The following is a 24,358-nucleotide window of genomic DNA, read 5'->3' as shown; positions in this document are numbered from 1 at the left end:
ACGGAATAATAATTAACATTTTATGTGCAAAATGGGTCACAATGACCCGCATGTCAGTTCTAGTGTTAAAAGGCACTGCATATAAACAGGACACTCAATATTGCATCTCCAGCCCTGCCCCTCTCCTTGATCACTGTATCTATCACATATCTCTTCATAGCAGTGCATACTGATAAATCATTCCTGTTTTATCACCAAACTCCTCAATAATGCTATCCGAGTCATTATTTTATTACTACTACGCTTCTTTACAGAGAATGGTCATTGTTTTAACTGGGCTATCTAGCCATGTTGCTGAAGCTAAATCACTGGGATCCTTTAACCCTTTACAGTCCATTTATTCAGCACTTGTCAGGCACGTCAGGTCCAATTTAGTTTCACATGCGCTGTTTTTTTACATGCGCTGTTTAAATGATTTTTTTTAGAGTAAAACAGGTCTTTCAGCTCTTTTTATGTCTTGTAACTAATTGATTCCTTTTCACTCTGGGCTTGTGAGTCACGGCACAGCGGGAGTGTAGAGGCTGGGATTTGAGTCGGGTGTGTCTGTGGAGCAAATGAGTGCCAGATGTACGAGAAATCAGTCTAAGAAGATTTACTTTGTAGTGCACAAACAAGGTTGAGTTGCTCGACCCCGTGTCTCAGTTGCTTAAGTCAATTCATAGTTTTTTGGTGGAAAACCGTCAAGGAAAGCTCTAAAACATCCCTGGCTTCCTGTTCTCATAGTCATCACATCCTGGTACCTGGATCAGCTCGCATTGGTGGTCAGTCCCTGCTCACGGAAATTAGGTGCTAGAGGCAGCATGTGCTTAAAGAGGCCGCTCTTATTTTTGTGTTAGTTGTGCACTGATGGAGGAAGGTTCCAAGTAACATGCAATCATGTAGGCACAAGAAGAGGTGGCCCCATGCCAACACTCACCAACACACTGTCTCAAGCTGTAAAACCAGCACACCTGCTGACTCCTCTCTAATCCATCCTTTTTTTGCTTGTTGGAACAAAAGCTTTGAAAAGTACAAGTGCAGATTTTATTACTAAAATGATTTCATTTACTGTATCAGGGATTTTAATCTTGTCTACAGCTAATTTCTGTAGAAATGACTAGGCATTGGGTTCTGTGGGTTCACTGTGAAATAGATTATTCACCCAATTATACCAGTACTTGCATCATCTTATAATTGCGCTGAACTATTCCATAAATGAAATACTACTTGTCAGACACATCAACAAAAACTATAAAAAGCATTGCAGAGACTCAGCAACTCAACGTTTTCTCACAGGGTGCATGGAGACAACCTAAAAAAAAAAAAAAAACTGGCACAAGTTCAAGTGAGCCAAAACAAGCCAGCATTCTGCAGTTTGTCCTGGTAAAGCAAAAACACATGACAGCTCAGGTAGTTTGTAAATTGTTTCCAGTGATTAAAAATTGAAAAGGCTAATCCTAGTGCTTGATTTGTATTTATTTTTTGTCTAGGGAGGATTGCCTGCTTGTTCTCTTGAGTATATTTCAACAAGTAATTTACAGTTTTCAAAGTATTTACAGGAATGCATCTTTTTTTATATAACTATAACTATTTGTACTAATTATTTGCTTACACCACACAACATTGCAGGCAATAAACTGGCATTATTATTATTATTATTATTATTATTATTATTTGATTAAATTTATTTATTTATTAGCAGATGCCCTTACTCAGGGCAACTTACAGTGGTATACAAAAAAATACATATCAGTTTGTGACAGGGTCTTCCTCGAGTCACGCGTGTGGGTCGCCGCCGTTCAAGCATACAGAGAGACAGAGGTTGGTGTTGAAACGCCGGCACAGGCGCGCAGGATTTATTAACAAAAAACAGAAAATGAACGTAAAATAAAGGCGGTCATGTGACGTTACCAGCGATGGTAACGCACAGAGGACAAATACAGCAAACCGTACAAAAAGTGCAAAATAAAACACAATACCCCAAACTATAACTCAAAAGGTGCCGTGAAAACGGCAGGCCTTGCAGCAGCCCCAAGCAATCTCCCGCAGATGTTTTTAAACTGACGGACACTCTGTCGAGACCCGCCCACCTGTTGATTGAGGACCAGCACAGCCAATCACTTGCTGCCCTTCCCTCAACCAAGCATAGCAGGCAGGAAGTCTCAATCGAGCGCCCGTCTGTAAAGAATAATACAATCAAACTAATCAAGTACCAAAACGTCACAAAATAAACCCATTCCCACATATAGGCCACACCAACACTAATTTACCACTGTGCAGGGCAATCGCACTGCCACACAGTTATTACAGTACAATTAAGAGCAAGATACAAAATACAATGACTTCAGTCCTAATAAGACCAAATACAAACACAGTAAGATTTGATATTGAGGTAATTCAAGGGCAGATAACAGTGGAGTAGTTGGTGAGGAAGGGTCGGATTCTTTGTATGTTGCTCAGGAAGAATTGGCAGGTGCGTGCTAAAATTGTTTTTGCTTTACGCATTTTGGCCAATGCCAAAAATAAATAGTTCGACAAAGAATTGGCACAGGGTACACCGGGGTACCGCGTTCAGTCTCAAATGCATAAGGAAATACATCTTAACCAATTTTATTTACAGATAAATATAATAATAATAGCATCAGTAATAAAATAAATTTAAATTAGATGAATGTAGTAATTGTATTAATTAATATGCGATTAAAAACAAGATTAACTAAGATTTTTTTTTTTTTTACTGTTTAGAAGCTCTAATATATATATATATATATATATATATATATATATATATATATATATACACACACACACACTCATACACACATACAGTATACAGTGCCTATAGAAAGTCTACAGCCCCTTTCAAAATTGTCACCTTTTGTTGCCTTATAGCCTGGAATTAAAATGCATTAATTTTTTTTTTTTTTCATTTATCTACACATCCTACCCCACAACTTCCAAGTGAAAACATTTTTCTAGAAATTTGTAGAAAATTAATTCAAAATAAAAACTGAAATTGTTTGGTTGGATAAGTGTCCACCCCGCTTGTATAGCAATCTTAAATTAGCTCAGGTGTAACCAATTGCCTTCAAAATCACACACTAAGTTAAGTGGCCTCCACCTGTGTTAAATTGTAGTGATTCACAAGATTTCAAGATAAATTCAGTAGTTCCACCTTGAATCTTGTTTGAAATATGCAAAAAAAAAAAAAAAAAAAAAAACATTCTGTGAGATTCTATAGCCATGTGGCAAAAAGTCTGACAAAACTAAAATTTAACTTTTTGGCCTGAATGCAAAGTGTTATGTTTTGCGCAAACCTAACACAGCGCATCACCCAAAGAACACCATCCCTACTGTGAAGCATGGTGGTGGCAGCATCATGTTATGGGGATGTTTCTCATCGGCAGGTACTGGGGCACTTGTCAGGATAGAAGGGAAAATGAATGGAGCAAAGTACAGAGAAGTCCTTGAGGAAAACCTGCTGCCCTCTGCAAGAAAGCTGAAACTGGAACGGAAGTTCACCTTTCAGCATGACAGTGACCCAAAGTACACAGCCAAAGCTACACTGAAGTGGCTAAGGAACAAAAAGGTAAAGGTCCTTGAGTTTCTTAGTCAGAGCCCTGATCTACATCCAATTGAAAATGTGTGGCATGACTTGAAGATTGCTGTCTCCCTAGGAACTTGACAAAGCTTGAACAGTTTTGCAAAGAAGAATGGTCAAATATTGTCAAAGCTAAGTGTGCAAAGTTGGTAGAGACCTACACTACCGGTCAAAAGTTTTAGAACACCCCCATTTTTCCAGTTTTTATTGAAATTTAAGCAGTTCAAGTCCAGTGAATAACCTGAAATGGTACAAAGGTAAGAGGTAAACTGCCACTGGTTACAAAAAAAAGTTTAGGTTGCCAAAAACTGAAAAATAATGTACATTTCAGAGTTATACAAAAAGGTCTTTTTCAGGGAACAAGTAATGGGTTAACAACTTACAGCTGTTCTGCAGCAATGGAAGTAAATTAAGCCTTGAAAGTTGATGCTAACAATTCCTACAGGTGTCCCAACTTTTGTTGATTACTTACAAACCCTCTGTCTGTATAAAAGCAGTGTTGGAACAGACTGTGTTACTACACCCTCTTAAGCATTATTTGGACAGTACTGTACTGCAGGAAGTAGTATATTGCTATCATAATGGCTAGAAATAGGCAATTAACAAAGGAAGACAGACAGACCATTATAACCCTTAAAAGTGTAGGTCTTTCCTTTAGAAGTTGCAAAGAAAGCCAAGGTGTCAGTGAGTACAGTTTCCTACACCATCAAAAGGCACTTGGAAACTGGAGGAAACTCTGACAGGAAGAGATCTGGCAGACCCAAAGCCACAACAGAATTAGAAGACAAGTTTCTGAGAGTCAACAGCTTGCGTGATAGGTGGCTCACAGGACAACAGCTTCAAGCACAGCTTAACACTGTTCGAAGTAAGCAAGTCTCAGTTTCAACTGTGAAGAGAAGACTTAGAGCTGCAGGTTTGACAGGTTGAGTGGCAGTAAGAAAGCCATTGCTAAGATGGCAAAATAAGAAAAAGAGGCTTGCCTGGGCCATGAAGCACTGCCAGTGGACTACTGAAGACTGGAAGAAGGTCTTATGGACCGATGAATCAAAATGTGAAATCTTCGGTTCATCACGCAGGGTTTTTGTACGCCATCGAGTAGGCGAAAGGATGGTTCCTCGGTGTGTGACATGTCAAACATGGAGGAGGAAGTGTGATGGTCTGGGGCTCTTTTGCTGGATCCAGAGTCGGTGACTTGCACAGAGTGAGTAGCACCCTGAACCAAAACGGCTGCCACAGCATTTTGCAGCGCCATGCAGTACCCTCTGGTATACGTCTAGTTGGTCAGGGGTTCATCCTACAGCAAGATAATGACGCAAAACATACCTCCAGGCTATGTCAGAACAACCTTAGAAGAAAAGAACAAGACAGTAGGCTTCAAACCATGGAATGGCCAGCACAGTCTCCAGACTTAAACCCCATTGAGTTGGTTTGGGATGAACTGGACAGAAGGGTGAAAGCAAAGCAACCTACAAGTGCAACACATTTGTGGGAACTTCTGCAACAGTTTTGGGAAGAACTTTCCTAACAATATTTGATTTCCAATGTAGAAAGAATGCCACGAGTGTGTTCGGCTGTTATATAAAAGGTGGCTACTTTGATGAGTCAAAAATTTAGATTAAATTTTTTTAAACAAAACGATTCCATGATTTCTTTTTTATCTCCAATTGTTTATTTGTTCTATGCTTTAATTTTAGAGTACATTGAGATATTAAACTGCGTAAATTTCAATAAAAACTGGAAAAATGGAGGTGTTGAAATTTTGAAAACTTTTGACCGGTAATTTTGAAAACTTTTGACCGGTAGTATATCCCAACAGACTCACAGCCGTAATTTCTGCTAAAGGTGCTTCCACCAAGTATTAACTCAGGGGGGTGGAGACTTATCCAATCTTTCAGTTCTGTATTTTTAATTTTTTTTTTTTTTCACAATGAAAACTTTTTTTCCCTTTAAGAGTGTATGGTGTAGAGAAGTGGGGAAAAAAATCCTCATTTAGATGCATGAAACTCTGAGGCAATGACACAACAAAATGTGGAAACATTTCAAGGGGTTGTAGACTTTCTATAGACACTGTGTGTGTGTGTGTGTGTGTGTGTGTGTATATATATATATATATATATATATATATATATATATATATATATATATATATATAATAATGGGTATTTTTAAATATCCTATCCTGATTGGTCAAAACAGTTCACATATTACAGCATATCACCATCGTGGGTATTTTTAAATACCCTATCCTGATTGGTCAAAACAGGTCACATATTATAGCATATTACAGCATATCACCATCGGTCGGCACTTTTTTTCAAAAACGGCAGATATCCATACCACTAGAATTTAAAAACAAAAACGGCAGACATATTGGAATTTATCTCAATGGACATAACTGACGAGATTTATGTAAATGTTGAAACTGAAACTGAAGTGTACCTCGTGACTTATAATGCACCCGGAGCATATCCCACACAATGTCGTGCCTTATTGCTTACATATACTGTATATCTAGGTTAGGGTGATTGATGGAAAGTATAGGAGGGTGGAGATTTTAAGTGGATTGTGTCCGGCCATAAAATGGCTGAATCAAAATGTATACAAGTCACAAAATGGCCGCTCGCAGGGACTGCACTCTATAGAAGCCTTAGCTTAGTCAAAAAGATATAAAGCACAGGTCTGTTTTTTCTCTGAAAAAAGCCAAGAAAACCTTTAAAAAACCAAACGATCAGGAAAGGGTTGCATATCAGTATGCATACATTGGCTCTCAGAAGTATTTACACCCCTTGCACTTTTCCACATTTGATGGTGTTACAACATGGAATCAAAATGCATTTAATTAGGAGTTTTTGCCACTGATCAACACAAACAAATTCCATAATGTCAAATTGAAAAATAAAATTTACAAATTGTTCTAAATTAATTACAAATACAAAACAGAAAATAATTTTCACCCCCTTGACTCAATATTTGATAGAGGCACCTTTGGCAGCAGTTACAGCCATGAATCTATTTGGATAAGTCTCTACCAGCTCTGCACATGTGGACACTGCAATTTTTGCCCATTCTTCTTTGAAAATTACTCAAGCTCCGTCAAGTTGGATGGGGACCTTTGGTGAACAGCAATTTTCAACTCTTCCCACATATTCTCAATTGGACTGAGGTCCGGGCTTTGACTGGTCCACTCCCAGGACATTGACCTTTTTGTTTATAAGCCACTCCAGAGTGGCATTGGCTGTATGTTTGGGGTCATTTTCCTGCTGGAAGATGAATCTTCTCCCAAATCCAAGGTCTCTTGCAGACTTCAACAGGTTTTTCTCCAGGATTTCTCTGTACTTTGCTGCATTCTTTTTGCCCTCTAACTTCACAAGCTTTCCAGGCCCTGACACAGAGAAGCATCCCCATAGCATGATGCTGCCACCACCATCCTTCATGGTAGGGATGTTGTTCTCAGGATGATGTGCGGTGTTAGGCTTGCACCAAACATAGCGCTTAGCGTTGAGGCCAAAAAGCTCTATTTTAGTCTCATCAGACCATAGAATCTTCTTCCACTTGGTCTCAGAGTCTCCCACATGCCTTCTGGCAAACTCTAGCCAAGATTTGATGCAAGTTTTTTTCAACAATGGCTTTCTTTTTGCCACTCTCCCATAAAGGCCAGTTTTGTGAAGCACCTGGGCTATTGTTGCCATATGCAGTGTCTCCCAGCTCAGCCATGGAAGACTGTAACTCCTTTAGAGTTGCCATAGGCCTCTTGGTGGCCTCCCTGACTAGTGCCCTTCTCACCCGGATACTCAGTTTTTGAGGATGGCCTGTTCTAGACAGATTCACTGTTGTGCCATATTCTCTCCATTTCTTAATAATGGACTTTACTGTGCTCCGGGGGATATTCAATGCCTTGGAAATGTTCTTATATCCTACCCCTGATTGGTGCTTTTGAAGAACCTTATTCCGGATTTGCTTTGAATGTTCCTTCATCTTCATGATGTAGTTTTTGTTATGAAATGTACTAACCAACTGTGGGACCTCCCAGAGACAGGTGAAATCATGTGAAACACCTTAATTGCACACAGGTGGACTCCATTCAACTAATCATGTGACTTATAAAGACAATTAGTTGCACCAGAGCTTATTTAGGTGTGTCATAGCAAAGGGTGTGAATACTCATGCAATCAATTATTTTCTGTTTTATATTTGTAAGTAATTTAGAACAATTTGTAGATTTTATTTTTCACTTTGCCATTATGAACTTTTTTTGTGTTGATTAGTGGGAAAAACTCCTAATTAAATCCATTTTGATTCCATGTTATAACACAATAAAATGTGGAAAAGTCCAAGGGGGCTGAATACTTTTGAGAGCCACTGTATCTATAAAGAGGTATGAGAAAAATACAGCGAACAAGGGGTGGGGCTGGAGATACAGTACCGAGTGTCCTTTTGTGCTTCAATGCCTTTAAACCTGTTTTACTCTGAAAAAAAAATTAAACAGCGTGTGTAAAATAAACAGCGCATTTGAAAATAAATTGGACCTGACGCGCCTGACAAGCGCTGAATAAATGGCCTGCTAATGGTTAAAATATATCCAGACCACTAGAGTGGTGTGCAAACTTTTTAAATACTGCCCCCTTTTTTTAGCATACATTTTGTCATGGCCCCCCCGCATAACAAAATGTTAGACCTTAACTTTATTTTTTAACAGGTATTTTTTTCTAATTTCATGTAAATTGCGTATTTTTTCTCTAGTCACAAAAAGTCTAGATTTAGCTAATATTTTTTTTTTTACATTTTACAGTGAACATTTAGCTGACATGTTAAACTGGATTTCTAACAAATAAATCAGTGAATTTAAATATTCTTTTTACAATTGGCAAGTCAGCAATTAAATCTTGGTTTTTCACAAAATGAAAAAAACAACACGAATACAGCACAAGTACAAAATAAAACATGTAGCTAGTCACTTCTTTTGTGGAGATGAAATAAAATAAAACACAAAAGAGCATGGGTACACCACACACTAAAGAAAAAAAAAAAACAGTTCGGGGAATACCAGTAGCTTGTTATAGAGCTAACGTGATTAGTATTATTGGTCAACATTATTAAAACCAAGAAGCGTCATTTTACAGAAATACAAAAACAGTGTCTGGTGCTCCCTGTCATTTTGCCTAAAATTAAGGTGAAATAAAGAGAGATAGAAATACCATCAATTTCCAATTGTTCTGCTGTGTCTTGTCATGTGGCGTCCATCTTTTTATTGTCTTTATGACCACGGTCCCTGGCATCATAAAGAACATTATATTTTTTGTGTTCAATAACTAAATTCAAATGTGTTCAATAACTAAATTCAAATGTCAATTTTTTTTATTTCTGTGGTAATCTCTACGTGCGCGAGACACTGACAGTCTGACAGCCACTACCTTTGGCCTTGTTTCTGATTGGTCAACTGTGACACGAACAGCGCATAGAAAAATAGAAAATAAAACCAATGTATTTCTATATTTGCTTGCTTCATTTGCGCTGCTCACTTCACTTGCATTGTGCATTTCTCCATTTAAGTCAATAGTTTTAATATTTTCTGATTCACAAGCTTGCAGCCTGTGTGCACAGCTCTTTAACATGCAGGCCCGTGCCCATTGACGCGTTTGATTTGGTATTGTATGCTGCAGAGCTGCATTTACACTCCGACTTTTAAGAATGTGTTTGTTAACATGTATATATTTAGCTAAATCTGGACTTTTTTTTGTTAAATCTATGAAAAAATATGCGACTTACATTAAATCCTGGAAAAAATGCTAACATTAGTGCTTTCTTTTACACTTGTCACCACTGTACACTGCAGTTTCACTGACACACTTGCCACTTAAAACATAATTTCTCTGGTTATACAAGTACTAAAATGATCGTCAACGACTCATTTGAAAGGGAAGAACTTGGCTTAATCCTTTGCGGTCCATTTATTCAGCGCTTGTCAGGCGCGTCAGGTCCAATTTATTTTCACACGCGTTGTTTAAAATAATTTTTTCTGAGTAAAACAAGTTAAAAAGGCACTGCATTGCAAAATGACACTCAGTACTGCATCTCCAGCAAAGCCCCACCCCTGTTTCGCTGTATTTTTCACATACCTCTTCATAGTCGTGCATACTGATAAATCCTCTCCTGATCAGTCGTTTTATCACCAAACTCCTCAATAACGCGATCCAAGTCATTATTTTATTACTGTAACATCTCAAAAAGCTCTGCAAATGTCCGTGATATTCTTTGAGCGCTGGATGCAGAAGCAGCTCTCTCCTTTGTTTGTGTCCATGTTATCTCTGTGATGCAGCGGCTATGTGTATTGCTCAGACACCCCTCCCTTTTTTTCTGCTTCTCTCGGCTCCTATCGCTCACTCGACCATTGAAAAGTTTTTTCTGCTTTTTCCAGAGAAAAAACGACTAGAGACCTGTGCTTGACATCTTTTTAATAATGTCAGACAGGGTCCGACATCGGACTGGAAAGGAAAAATTGTAATGTCGCACCTGGGCAAAATAGGACCACATAAGGTTAATTAGCTGTATGTGGCGGGGTTTCCCGCCCCTTTATGTCTATTAGCGTTTTATGTTGTATGTAGTGTGTTAACGTTGGTGTTTATATATAAAATACATGGGATATAAATATGGGTTATGAGCACAAGTGTTTTAAAATGTATATTTGTATTTAGGCACCAGAATTGCACAACACTTCACGTGCAGGTAAAATAATATGTGAGCACGGGGAACTGCAATTTTATTAATTCACGTGCAGTTGTACCGCAACTCCAATTGAATGATTGATTAGCAATCGAGTCTCGGTACAGCTGCATAAAAGCAACATGTTTTCACGCACTCGGTTTGTGTGTTTGTGAGTGGGGAACGGGTGAGAGAGAGGAGTTTTTGGATAAAAAATAACAATTGCTACAGCGTGCTGGAAGTGCCAGCACGGTACTTGTTTGTCTGTTGATCCACTGTCTTGTTTAGTGTTGCCGGTTTTGTTTACCTTTTTATTTTGGCCGCAAGTTCCGTGTCTTGTTTTTGTGTGCTGTTTTTTGTTTAAATCATTTGTTTATTATTATTATTTAATAAAACACTGACACTGCCATTCCTCACTGTTTGGAGTCTACATTTCTAGTCTGACGTCACCCCTGCAAAGCCATCCTGTTCACACTGTAATAAAATGTTCTATCTGTTATTTATTTATTATTTTTTACAGAACTGCCCCTTTAGTCATAGTCATGCCCCCCTTAGTGACTCTCCATCCCATCCCCCCCAGTTTGCGCACCACTGCAATAGAGAAAGCTACCATGTTCTATAGCCTATTGTATAAACTGAATCTGTGGGGAATGGTAGACTTATCTTTGTGAATGTCAGAACGTGAGAGAGTCAATTGATGCAGACAGTAGGTAAAGGACAAAGACTTGCGGGTTGGGGTCGGGTTGCGATCTTATTAAAGCGGGTCGGGTCGCGGGTAAGAAGATGGTGTTGCAGCGGGTTGCAGATTCGAGTCAATTGCTGTAGCAGTGGGTCCTGATCGGAAGGAAGACGAAAAAATCTGTGACGCACTCACACACAGGCTGTCTTTCATCTCTAGTCACATAAGCACCAAAACATAAAAACACAAGAATAACACAGTTTAGAAACTCACATTATTTACAGAGTACTCCCATCCCTTTCCCCAGTCCATAATCAGGTCCATTCCCACACTGTCTTGTAAAACAGCTGCCCCAGTGCTGCAATACCTTTGTCAAGGGAAAGTGTGTTTGAAAACAAACAGTGGAGGTATAGGTATACCATGGCAACAATGTCTTGTTTGACCCGACGCTACAATATTTTATATTGTTTCATTTTTGTAAAACACACACACTCACGCACGCATGCACGCACACACACACACAGTATGTGTATATATATATGGCCAAAAATTTTGCAGCACTTAGAATTTTAGAATTGAGACATAATACAAAAAAATAAAATTAAACTATATGAACATAATTTAGATATTTTATTTAACATCATGCAATCAAAGAAACTACAAAATGATATCACAAGTGTCTACCGAAGCCATAATAGTAGTTGAGTATGTCATGTTAGATTTCGAAATGTCATATTTTTCATTAAGTACATGGAACTACAAAGCGGTATGTAATCCAATACACATTATTAAGCAGGTTTTATTCAACTATATGAAGCACAATGTGCTAATTCTATAGGGCAATGCAAAACTGTATTTTTTAAATAGCTTAAATGTGTTGGGTGCTCTGTATTCAGCACTCCTCTTTTGTTGGCCTTTTTATTGTTGTTCTCCGCTGGGTTTTGGAAATAGATTGTTTTTTCAGGGGTGTGTTCTGAAGGTAGGCTTGGAACCCCTTTGATATCTTGTAGCTGGTATGTGCTGACTGTCACGCAGGTACACGCTAGCAGCTTGTTATAATCACATGGAATGAATGCTGTTTTGCTTCAGGCCAGTCATTTTTAGGATCAATAGACACTAGGAATTTGCATACAGATGGTTCCTACAAGACATGTCTTTCCTAAGCCCAGTAAAGTGACTGGGAGTTACAAAACACGTCTCAGGAAATCATCTAAAGCACAGCTACAACATCACAGCACACCAATCTCCCCTACTGGAAGGATCTAATTTAAAATCACAGAATCAAGTCTTTTTAAAAATGTTCCCAGTGTTTTAGATCATACTACTTCCCCTGGTAGGCTATTCCATGCATTTATAATTCTCTGTGTAAAAAAGTGCTTCCTACCTTCTGTTCTAAACTTACTTGCACTCAGCTTGCATTTCTGTCCTCTTGTTCTTCTCTCTCTGCTAAATTTTAAGTAGTGTTTTGGATTAACTTTATAGACTTTAAAGACTTCATTCAAGTCCCCTCTTTCCATTCTTTTGAAGCTGACGATGATTGGTGGTAAATCGCTCACAGTGCTTGTGAAGTCCGACAAGGGGTTTAATACACAGGGTTTGTACTCAGTAATAAAAAGAATGTGGGTTAGGGTTATACAATATAATCCTGCAAGACTGTTAGTAAGATCTTTGACTGTAGCTTCACAAACCAGCCCTAAGCTATGCATCATATTCAGACTACATGATTTTAAGAGGTGAGACTCTGTATAATATAACCAGCTGAATATAAGATATTTTTCGATTCTCGTGGTTCAGTGGTACAGGGCTAGATTTACTGAGCTCCAGTGCAGCGTCTGCTTCGCATTTGCAAAGTGGAACAGAAGGCTTTTAATTCCTACTACAAGCAGGGTGTTAGGGTGCTTCAACCTATATTTCAGTTAAGCAGTATAACCTTACCATACTGTCCACTGTGACCCAGTGAGTGAAAGTCAGCAGGATTACTACACAGCACCCTATTTTTTGTAATTAAGAATAATTAAACAGTACAGCTAATGTCAATATGATGTAATTTCCATCTGATACAAAGACATTGCAGATGGATATATCATAACAGTATCTGGGTCTACTATGTAATACACTTTGATTAACTGCTGCCGGTCGGGTAATCACACCCTGTGCCCTATGCACATTGTTTGTTTGCAGCTAGACAATTGGCTTCAGATTCTTTTATTGAAGTTTCCCATAGCACAAGCATAGCAAAGTGCAATAAAGCACAGTGAACGCATGGTAAAGCATAGGTAAGCATTGTAAAGAATAGCAAGATATTATAAAGCATATTAAAAACAAACCTTTGGTAACTAACACTTATAAAAGTCTACCATGGTAAAAAATTACTGCAGAACCCTTAAATCTATGGTGCTGTGCTGTATCTGATTTATTTATTTATTTTTAACTGTACTTGAATGTATGAATGTATTCTCCCAGGCAAAACAAAATGGTGACAGGTGAATGTTTCCCGTACTAAAAAATATCGTAGTTAACATGTCTTTAGAAGTTACAAAATAAATGTGGATTTTGATTAACTGTTTTAACATCAAGAAACTGGGTTCTGAATTTGAGCATTGCATGATCAAGGTGAAGGGGTTGCAGTCTTTAACTTGTGAGTTGTCTGAAATGAGAACGCTGGCAAACGATATCCCTGAGACTTGGACGTTTCAGTACTTTGAAAAGTCGTCTAGAAGCTGTGATAAATCTAAAAGAAGGTCAGACCACATTTCAAAGACACATCGTATACGTGTCAGTACTTATTGTACAATCAGGACTTTTCTTTGTTCATTTTTATTTTAGACTAATGGTAAACATCTGTATTGAATACAGGGTCAAATTATATTATAGAAATAGTCTTTTACTGTCGTTTTTTCCAACCCTTTCATGCAGCTCAATGTATTATGAGCTTCACAAGTGAGGTCTATCTAGGCTTGTGTAAATTCAAATAGCTTTGAAATCCATCATTTCCAGACCTCCTTGCATCCAATGGCTTTTTCCTCCATCTGCACGGTTCAAGGGGGATTGCTTTAGAAACATTTGGTTAAATACATCTGGTGTGCATTTGAAAAGTTGTAATTTGATATCATTCCTGATGTTCAGGGATAAGACAAAGGTCAGGTTTGGACCTTGAATAAGGACAGGTTTAATTTAGCATGACCATTTTAAGTTCCTATCCAATTACTAGCATTGGTGTAAACAAAATACTACAGCAAGTAGGTTTTTGGAACAGATCAGTAGCTATTGAAAGACTAGGGCTGGGACACTTGTTGGCTATTTTATCCCATTCACCACTCACACCTCAGGAGTCTATGTCAATTCCTTCAGACATCCCATCTATCAATCCACCCGAATACCAAATGGAGGACTGTGCACCTAAGTGGAAAGAAGTAGAGCAAACTGTGAAAAAAGTAAGGGCACCATCATCTTCAGGGCCTAATGGAGTTCCATACAAAGTGTACAAGAGTGCTTCTGGAGTTCTACGAATCTTGTGGAAATTGATGAAAGTGGTATGGGAAAAACAGGTTGTACCAAGAGCATAGCACCAAGCAGGCGGAGTCTATATACCAGAAGAAAAGGATTCTACAAGCATCGGTCAGTTTCGTCCTATTTCCATTTTCGTACTATTTCCCTATTAAACGTAGAAGGCAAGATTTTCTTCAGCATTATTGCTCAGAGATTGTCAACCTACCTATTAAAGAACTGCTTCATTGACACTTCAGTACAACAATCAGGCATTCCAAGTTTCCCAGGATTCTTGGAACACATTAGCGTAATCTGGCAACAAATTCAATCAGCAAAAAAGGAGAGGCAAGTGCTCCATGTGACATTCCTGGATTTGGCTAATGCATATGGTTCAGTGCCACATGAACTTCTTTGGGCAGCATTTGATTTTTTCAGCGTACCGATGACAATAACAAATTTAGTGAAAGCCTACTTTGGAGATTTGCAATTTAGTTTTTCAACTTCAGAATTCAGCACTACATGGCAATGCCTAGAAGTTGGAATAATGGCAGGATGTACCATTTCTCCACTGGCTTTTACGATGGCAATAGAAGTAATTATTAGGGCATCAAAATGGGTAGTGGGAGGAGAGCGCTTGGCTTCTGGAATGCGACTACCACCAATTCGAGCATACATGGATGACATAACAACAATGACTACAACCATAGCCTGCACTAATCAGTTATTGGGCAAATTAACCAATAACATTGAATGGGCATAAATGCAATTCAAGCCCAGTAAATCAAGGAGCATCTCTATAATTAAAGGCAAAATAGTAGATAAAAGGTTCTACATTAATGGTGAGGCAATACCAACATTGTCCGAGAAGTCAGTGAAAAGTCTAGGGAGATGGTATGATGGAGATCTAAAGGACACAGTTTGTGTGGGAGAAGTTAGACAACAAGCAGTGGAAGGGTTGACGAGCATAGACAGCAGCAGTTTACCAGGCAAACTGAAACTCTGGTGCTTTGATTTTGGTCTACTGCCAAGACTGCTGTGGCCACTGACTGTGTACGAGGTTTCCTTGACAACAATTGAGAAGCTGGACACTTTAATCAGTTCATACATCAGGAAATGGTTGGGAGTTCCATGCTGCCTCAGCAGAGTGGGACTTTATGGTAAAGGAATACTGCAGCTACCAATCTCTGCTCTAACTGAGGAGTTTATGTGTGCCAAAGTCAGACTGGAAATGACATAAGTAGATTCACGCGACAAATGCGTAAGGGAGGCAGAACCTCTGTTGAAAACTGGAAGAAAATGGATGGCAAAGAAAGCTATGGAAGATGCTAAGGCTGCCCTTCGAATCTGAGATATTATGGGGCAAGTTCAGCATGGAAAAAGAGGTTTTAGTCTCAGTTCAGCTCCTCCTACATGGCAGAAGGCAACCCCAGCTTAATGGAGGAAGCTGGTATTCAATGAGGTGCAAAAGCAGGAGGAAAGGATCAGGTGTGTAAAGGCCATTTCCCAGGCCAAGCAGGGAGAATGGATGAGATGGGAGAGTGTGAAACAACACAAGATCGGCTGGCAAGACCTGTGGACAATGGAACAGAGCAAGATCAGTTTCCTCATCAGATCAACATATGATGTTCTCCCATCACCACAGAACCTAGACATCTGGGTGGGTGAGGATCCCTCATGTCCTTTGTGTTCATCACCTGCAACATTAAGGCACATTTTGACAGGTGGGTTTTAGCCAAGGACGGTTTACTTGGCGCCATGACCAGTAGTTATATAATGCTTTTCATAGTGGAACACCATAACAAAGCACTTTACAAGATGCAGTGAATACAAGAAAATCCATAATACAAATATAGAGAAATGCATAATATATAATATACACAAAAAAAAGCATAATACATTAAATACAGTGGAAAGATAACATAATACATGAAATAGTAGCAGCAGCTAATAGCAGATATCTGGCTCATGGATTGGATGCTATAGAATGAAATACATTGCTAATAGTAATGTTATAGGATTCTGTATTTTGTATCCTTTTGAATACGTTTGTGTAAGGTCTGAAAGATGCCTAATTAAAGGTGCCTAATTAAAAATTAACCTCTTGTGTATGTCAATGAAGTAAAATAGAGTTAAAATCTATAAGAGATTGCTATATTGAAGTCTCTGAATTACAAATACATGTTATACTGTTATATAGGTAAAAACATTATTGTTGAAAGAACATATTACATGTTTATTATGACAGAAGTGTTCACATGCTTGACACACACACACACACATAAAAAGTCCAGTATAACAGTAAAAAAAAAAAAAAAGAATACTAGCTTGAGGTTACGCTGACCAAAAAACACCTGCTGCTGCAGAAGCAGGCATCTCTTTTAATTAGTTTGAAAATTAACCATCATTTTTAAAGAACTAAAACACAGAGGCTATGTATTGCAAATTTGCAAAAACAAAAAAGTAACCCTTTTTAGATAAAAATATTTGAAACTAAACTGAATACCTATTTGATTTTATTTGATTGTGTTGTTACTAAGCATAGAGGTTTTAAATACAGTATTCTGAACTATTAATAGAGTGACAAAACTCTCTGAAGAGAAATAATATGTTTTAAGTATTTTGATCTAATAAGAAACTGAATATTTAAACTAACAAGTGTTTTTGCTTGTTTAAGGCTCTACTGTATACAATTAGACTGTAATAGCAGGACCAAGCATTTCATTTAATCATTTTAAGAATTAGTTCAGTTTCTATCTTCAACTAAACAAAAAGTCTTTTAGACATTACAATATTGATTACATATACACATTAGCCTAACTCACTTAATGCAATCTTTAGTTTAAAGTTACAAAAATAAAGCAACGTAGTACAAGTTGTATGAGTACTTTACCCACAGAATATTATATCAGTATTAGTAAACCATTGTTTCAGAGTGATAATTCAGTATCAAACTGTGGCAAAGTGGCTGGTAAAGGGGGGACAGGTGTAGTGGTGATGAGGTGCAGGAGTGAAAGGCAGACACTTATAATCCTTTAGAGAGTGCTCTTTATTTGTATTCCAGGTCTGGTGACCATTTAAATAATAACTCCCTGGCAATACACAACCATGTGTAAAGCACAGGGATAACAAACAGGGCACAGTCCCGAACAGTCCTGGGTGAGTGCAGACGTGCTTGTGGTGAATGAAGACACAGTATTTCTTGACGGTTTTGTGCAGTGGTGATCCGGATCGTGCTGACCCTCATTGACAGCTCCGGATTGGTGAGTTAACTGTCTGGTGGTGCAAAACACAGACAATAATAAGACAGACAATACACAATAAGCTTTTCTCTTTCTGCACGAGAGCTCCTCTCTCGGTCCTTCTCTCTCCTGAGCCTTTACCCAAACGAAGGAAAAGATCAGCATTACCCTGGCCCCTATATTTAATCCCGCATGACATCTAGGTAAATGGTTGCAGCTGCCTTATTACTTGCAGCTGCCCCTCATTTACCTTTCAGGTCAATACGGTCTTACAACTGGCCTCTATGACAATTGGACTACACCACTCGCTCCTGGAAGGTTCAATCACCCTAAGCTTGAGCATATCCCAAACCTCTTTGCGAACGCTACTTCATCGACTTTCTGGAATCCTGTACGGTCTCTCTCGCACTGTGACACCTGGTGGAGAGATAATGTCATATTCAACTAAGTTTGTTCTGCCAGGCACGTCAGAAAAAACATCGCTGAACTCCTCAATAAGCTTACGCAGCTCTCTTTGCTGATCCGGAACCAATTGTTCCCCCATTGATATCGCTCTTGTGCTTGTGGTCTCTGGACAGGGGCCTAAATCATCCTTCATATTGCCTGGGGTTGACCTCCCTTGCCTGCCAGGGCTTTAACAAATTAACATGGTAAATTTCACGTTCATTCCGGCAATCGGGCTGTCTAATTTCATAATTTACTTTCCCTATAGCCTGAATCACCTCATCCGGCCTCTGCCATTTAGCACACAGCTTTGACTCTAATGAGGGAAGTAGCAGCATTACCTTGTTCCCTAGTCGAAAGGTTCAAATCCGTGCATTTTTGTTGTAATGCTGCTGCTGTCGGTGCTGAGCCGATCTGAGGTTGTCTTGGGCCAAACGACCAACCAAATCCAGGGGAACTCTTAGTAGGAGCACATACTTCACTACATTTTTGGACGAGCCTTTGTGCTCCTCCCACCCCTCTCTCAGCAGGTCGAGAATGCCGCGAGGCTGCTGGCCGTAGAGGAGCTCAAAGGAGGAGAACCCCGTTGAACTCTGTGGCACTTCTCTCACTGCAAAAAGGAGGTAGGGAAGAAGCGATGCCCAATGTTTCTGCTCCTGTGTTATGAATCGCCTCAGCATCGACTTTAAGGTCTGATTAAAGCATTCCACCAGACTGTCCGATTGTGGATGATAAATGGATGTCCTGATGGGATGTATTTTCAATATTTTGTACACCTGCTGTAAAGTATTGGACAAAACATTGGTTCCGTGATCGGTCAAAATCTCCTTGGGGATCCCTACTCTAGCCATAAACTGCGCTAACTCGGTGGCTATTGCAGCGGCACTAGTGGACCTCAATGGAACTGCCTCCAGGTATCACGTTGCATAATCATCCACCACTAATATATGCGTATACCCAGAGTCAGAAGGTAGCAAAGGGCCCACTATGTCCATTGCAATGCGCTCAAAAGCAGTGGAAATAATCGGCAGTGAGACCAAAGGGGTGGGGCGCACTGAACCCGGCGCTACTCGCTGGCAGTCTGGGCATGTGGCTACATATCTCAACACATCAGTATGAAGACCTACCCAATAGAATCGAGACAATATACTTTCCCTTGTCTTCTCTTCTCAGCTCTGAGGTGCCCTGCAAAAGGGATATCATGCGCCAGCCTCATGACCTCGGTCCGACAAGACGGGGGAACCAACAATTGTGTTACAGGCTGTCTTGTGCCTGCGGCTAGGTTTATTCTATACAGTAATTGCCCCTTGATACTGAAGTGTGGATATACTAGTGCCCCAGCGCCATCAACATCCTTACTTTCAATAGACCGGACCTGCCCCCAGGCGTGCACTAGTGACGGGTCGTTATGTTGGCCCCACACTATGTCTGTGCTTGAGTACCACAGGTCCGGTACATTGAGAGGGGCTGGAATAACTTCTGCCCTAGCTGGCCCAGTAACCTCGCCATCTCGGTCACACTGCATTCCCACTCCCTTCGACTGGCTTTTGTTGCCATCCCAGCACTTTCCCATCAGACCCCAGCATTGTCTTAAAAATGCTCTCTCCCATTTCGCGGTCCGTCTCTCCTTGTTTTTCTAGGATGGAAAAGAGGGGAAAATATTTCAGTATGAAAAGGAAACACATCACCAATTCATTTCCTTTTCTTTTTTTCTGCCATATTTACGCATGTGGCTGAGACTGCCATTATTTGCATTAATTGTTTGAATTTTGGCCAGTCTTGGCCCAGAATAACTGGATGTGGCAACCTTTCCGCCAGCCCTACTACGAGGTGACGTTTTATCGGTCATTCTGATAGATATACTTTTAGTATGGGGTTGCCGCCGTGTCTCCATGGATACAGGAGATGGCCACCTGACATTGTGGCCACCACAACACACCGCCAAGGAGAGCTGTCCTAATCAAGGTTTGCTCACACCCTGCGTCCACTAATGCGTGGGTTTTCACATTCCCTAAAACCACATTAATCAGACCATTTTCCCTATTACTTACCAGTTTCAGGTGCCCAATTGCACGTGGCGACATCACACTAAATGGCAGTGGGGCAGGACCTGGCATGATGTCCCAGCTGGTTGCCCCTAAAACAGATAGGGAGGACAGAGGGAGCAAGTGTTAGAAATTTGTTCCGCTGCTGGTAGGGCAACGGGGCAGGGGCAGCACCTCTACCCCAGCTGGGGGCCAACCTCGATCTCCATGGGGGGGAAGCAAGGGGGCCCAATGGGGTCGGCATTCTCGGAGGTCTGGGTCACGGGAACCAGGGTGGTGGTGGTGGTGTTGGAGGAGAAGGAGGGAGAGGTCGACTACCACGAAGGGCAGGGACCGACAGTATCCTGACCAGGGCAGAAGTCAGAGAGTCCTCGAAGTCTTCGGCCAGTTTGACCACCTCCTCCAGGGTGTCAGGGTTGTGGCACCGTATCCATGCCTGGGTTTCGGCGCCGACCACATGGCAGAACTGCTCGACCACAATGGCTTCCCCCATCTGTTGGGCGGTCTTCTTCCCAGGGGTCAGCCAATGCACCATGTGGTTGCACAACCTCTCTGCAACCACCCTGGGGCGTGTCTCCGGGGCTCTCCGGTACTCCCTAAACTGCGCCCGGTGGGTCTCCATGGTGATATTAAGGCGGGGGAGGATAGCCTGTTTGACCAGGTCATAATTGATGGCGTGATGGTTGCTCATGGCTTGGTAGGCTGCCTGAGACTCCCCAGTCAGGCAGGGTCCCAGTTGTCTTGTCCAGAACTCCCGCAGCCAAGCCGCCACGGTTGCCAGCTGCTCGAACGCCACCACGTACGCCTCCGGGTCATCCCCTGCTGACATCTTCAATGCCAATGCCTTCGGGGGCGACATCAGTGGTGTTGCAGCAACGGCCGTCACTGCGGCAACGGCCAGCCCTACCCGTTCAATGAGCGCCGTGTAGCGCTCCTCCATCCTTCTCTCCTTTGCGTCACACCTGCTCTACTGGTAAAGGGGGAACTTATAATCCTTTAAAAAGTGCTCCTTATTTGTATTCCAGGTCTGGTGACCATTTAAATAAAAATCCCCGGCAATACACAAACATGTGTAAAGCACAGGGATAACAAACAGGGCACAGTTCCGAACAGAAAAAAAATACACAGTCACCAGTCCTGGGTGAGTGCAGACATGCTTGTGGTGAGTGAAGGCACGGTATTTCTCGACGGTTTTGTGCAGTGGTGATCCGGATTGTGCTGACACTCGTTGACAGCTCCGGATTGGTGAGTTAACTGTCTGGTGGTGCAAAACACAGACAATTACAAGACAGACAATACACAATACACAACACGCTTTTCTCTTTCTGCACGAGAGCTCCTCTCTCGGTCCTTTTCTCTCCTGAGCCTTTACCCAAATGAAGGAAAAGATCAGCGTTACCCTGGCCCCTATATATAATCTTGCATGACATTTAGGTAAACGGTTGCAGCTGCCTTATTACTTGCAGCTGCCTCTCGTTTACCTTTCAGGTCAATACAGTCTTACAACAGAGTCTCAGTTCTTTCCAGGCTGACCCACTTCCCAGTCCCATAAACGAACTGTCAGGCCAGCCCTTCCAGATACTTTTCCTCCCATTCTTTAGCGCCCTCACAGGTCGGGAGGAAGATTTATCACCAGAACTCATTGTATTTCTGTCACACAATCATATTAACAACAATAAAGCATTGAAAAGTAAAAATACATTCATGCATAATTTAAATAACAAGGGTAACTAAATAATTATTACCAGATTTTAAACAAAATGGCATTGAAAAAGAATAATCGGGTATTTAGATATGTGTCCACCATTTCGTGGTTTTTAACAGCACCATAAATCAAATAATCATCACGAAAACCATGTAATACAATTATATTTCCACAATATAAACACATATCTTTGGTTTACTGTCAGTAACTTTACTTTCGTTTTGGCATTTGCAGTAAAATAAATTATTTCAACAATTTTTTCCTTCCCCAACCGCGTTCCTCTATGAAACACTCGTGCATAGTAAAACCCACTCGGTTTATTAAACACAAAAATATTGATTTATACTGTCATAAACTTACAACAATAAACATGACATTGTTTTGAATACTTCATAATTAAATAAATTGAGTTTTTGAAGAGAAAAATAATGCATCACCGACCTGAAGGAAACACAGTTGTATGTTATTGTTCCTTCTGGCATCAGGTTATTGTGCCAGGAATAACTACTTTCCTCTTTTTTATTAACTACTGCACCCTCTACAGAACACACTAAACAACAACAATAAGAGTGCATTGTTTTTCATTGATGATAAAAAAATGAATTAAGGGGGTGGCTTTGTTTAGTTGAAACTTTAATGTTAAAGCACATGCTATTTTCTAGCTGCTACACTCTCCCTCTTTTAATTCAAATGTCTCCTGACATTCAAGTATTTTAACGGTAGGCAATACCTTATCATTTTGCAACTGTGATTTTGGAAATCTATTTTAAACTTTTTTTTATGAATGAACACTGTTAATAGCCTGTTTAGTGACAATTCCATACTGGTCTAGGTGGCCAACAATACACATTGCTAAAGCATGGATATCTGACTACATGTGATTGATATTGTAAGACATTTATTGCTGGTGTCCAAGCTCTGTATGTTGGCTGTCCAAGACTTTCATAGGTCAAGATTTCTTTGGACCTTGCAGTTCGGTGAGGTCTTCTAACTTCTGGATGTCTCTCCGTTCTGTTGTCACTCCTTTCTTCAGTTGTAGATGGCATCTGAGGGCTTTGAACTGGTACACTATCAGTATCCATATCACTTTCAGCTTCGGAAGGCACTTCAGTCACTGATGTCTCTGTATCTGAATGGTACTGTAGTGCTTCAGTGGTCTCAGTTTTTTGTGGTTCCTACAGTACTGAATGGAACTCTTATGCTATAACTCTCAACTTCACAGATCTTGGTTGTTGAGGTCGTTGAAGTACTATAGTAACATAATATTCAGGATGGGTAAGCATAAGTTTCTTTGTCTTCATCAGAGGTTTCAGACTCACTTTTGTTCGCATCACTTTGACTCTTATTTGGCACCATTTTTTTTCTTGACATGAGGATATGATCTCCTGTTTGGAGGTTTACTCCTTTCAAGACTAGGTCATAATATTTCTTTCCTCTTGCAGAAGACTTCTGATTGTTTTCTGATACAATACTGCATGCTTCATGCATCTTTGTAGCCCACTTCTTTGCAAATGTCTGATGGGACGTTTCCTTTTCTTTGCTGCTGAGATCAAATAGTAAATCAATTAGAAGTCGCAGGCAGCATACAACAGGAAAAACGATGAGTAGCCTTTTGCCTCGTGCTGTGTATAATTATAGGCATGCACAATATGTGGTAAATGGTCTTTTCATTGAGTCTTTCTCTCTTCTTGCAGGGTCTGAAACATTTGAAGTGTTCTGTTTAATCATTCAACTGGGTTGCTCTGGGGGTGATACAGAGTTGTGCGTGAATGTGCAAATCCAGTCAGCTGCTGAAGTCTCTGAAAAGACTATTTTCAAATTCTCTGCCTTGATCATGATAGAGCGTCTCAGGATACACAAAGCGAGGAATTAAATCATGAAAAATCTTCTCTGCTGCTGTTTTTCCTGATATAATTTTTGGTTGGGTAGGCCTGTTTAAAAAAAGTAAAATGATCAACTAAAACTAATATGTATTAGAAGCCTCCCTTACTGGCATCAAGATGAAGATAGTCAACTGATACTTATTCAAATGGAGCACCTGTCTTGATGGATCCCAAGGGTGCTTTCTCTGAAATGTTTGGAAATTTCTGCTTTATGCATGAACATTTCTAGGTGACATATTTCACCTCCTGCTGCATAAAGGGACAGTAAAATCTTTCTCTAACCAAATGTATCACTTTGTCTGTCCCAACATGTCCCATGCCATTGTGCAGGAGTTTCAGGACAGTATCTTTCAGCTTTGCTGGGAGAAGCAACTATTTTCTATCTCCAACATTTCGGTAAAAGATTCCATCTTTGATCAGTAATCTGCTCCTCTTGTGCAAAAGTTTTCTGGCCTGCTAATTATGGTCTTCCTATTCTTGTCAGGCAGTCCTCGCCCCCTAGCCTTGTACATCATCATATCTGTGATGGTTTTCTTGTCTTTTTGAGCAGTCCTCATGTCTTCCCTGGACAGAACTGGAGTATGTTCTTCATTTT

The 24,358-nt window shown here is 40.2% G+C and overlaps 1 protein-coding gene across 1 annotated transcript in view; it reads left to right on the top strand.

Moving 5' to 3' along the window:
• The window catches only part of LOC121317838 (uncharacterized protein At1g10890-like), a 35,570-nt gene extending 16,850 nt beyond the window's left edge, over positions 1–18,720 (top strand). The window contains exon 5 of the mRNA XM_041253940.1: positions 18,661–18,720. Coding sequence (XP_041109874.1) covers positions 18,661–18,720 — 60 coding nt within the window. The remainder of the gene's footprint in view (positions 1–18,660) is intronic.
• The last annotated feature ends 5,638 nt before the right edge of the window (positions 18,721–24,358 follow it).

The sequence above is a fragment of the Polyodon spathula genome, chromosome 7 (assembly GCF_017654505.1).
Source record: "Polyodon spathula isolate WHYD16114869_AA chromosome 7, ASM1765450v1, whole genome shotgun sequence".
NCBI classification, from domain to species: Eukaryota; Metazoa; Chordata; class Actinopteri; order Acipenseriformes; family Polyodontidae; genus Polyodon; species Polyodon spathula.
This window is presented reverse-complemented; position numbering and strand designations above follow the sequence as displayed.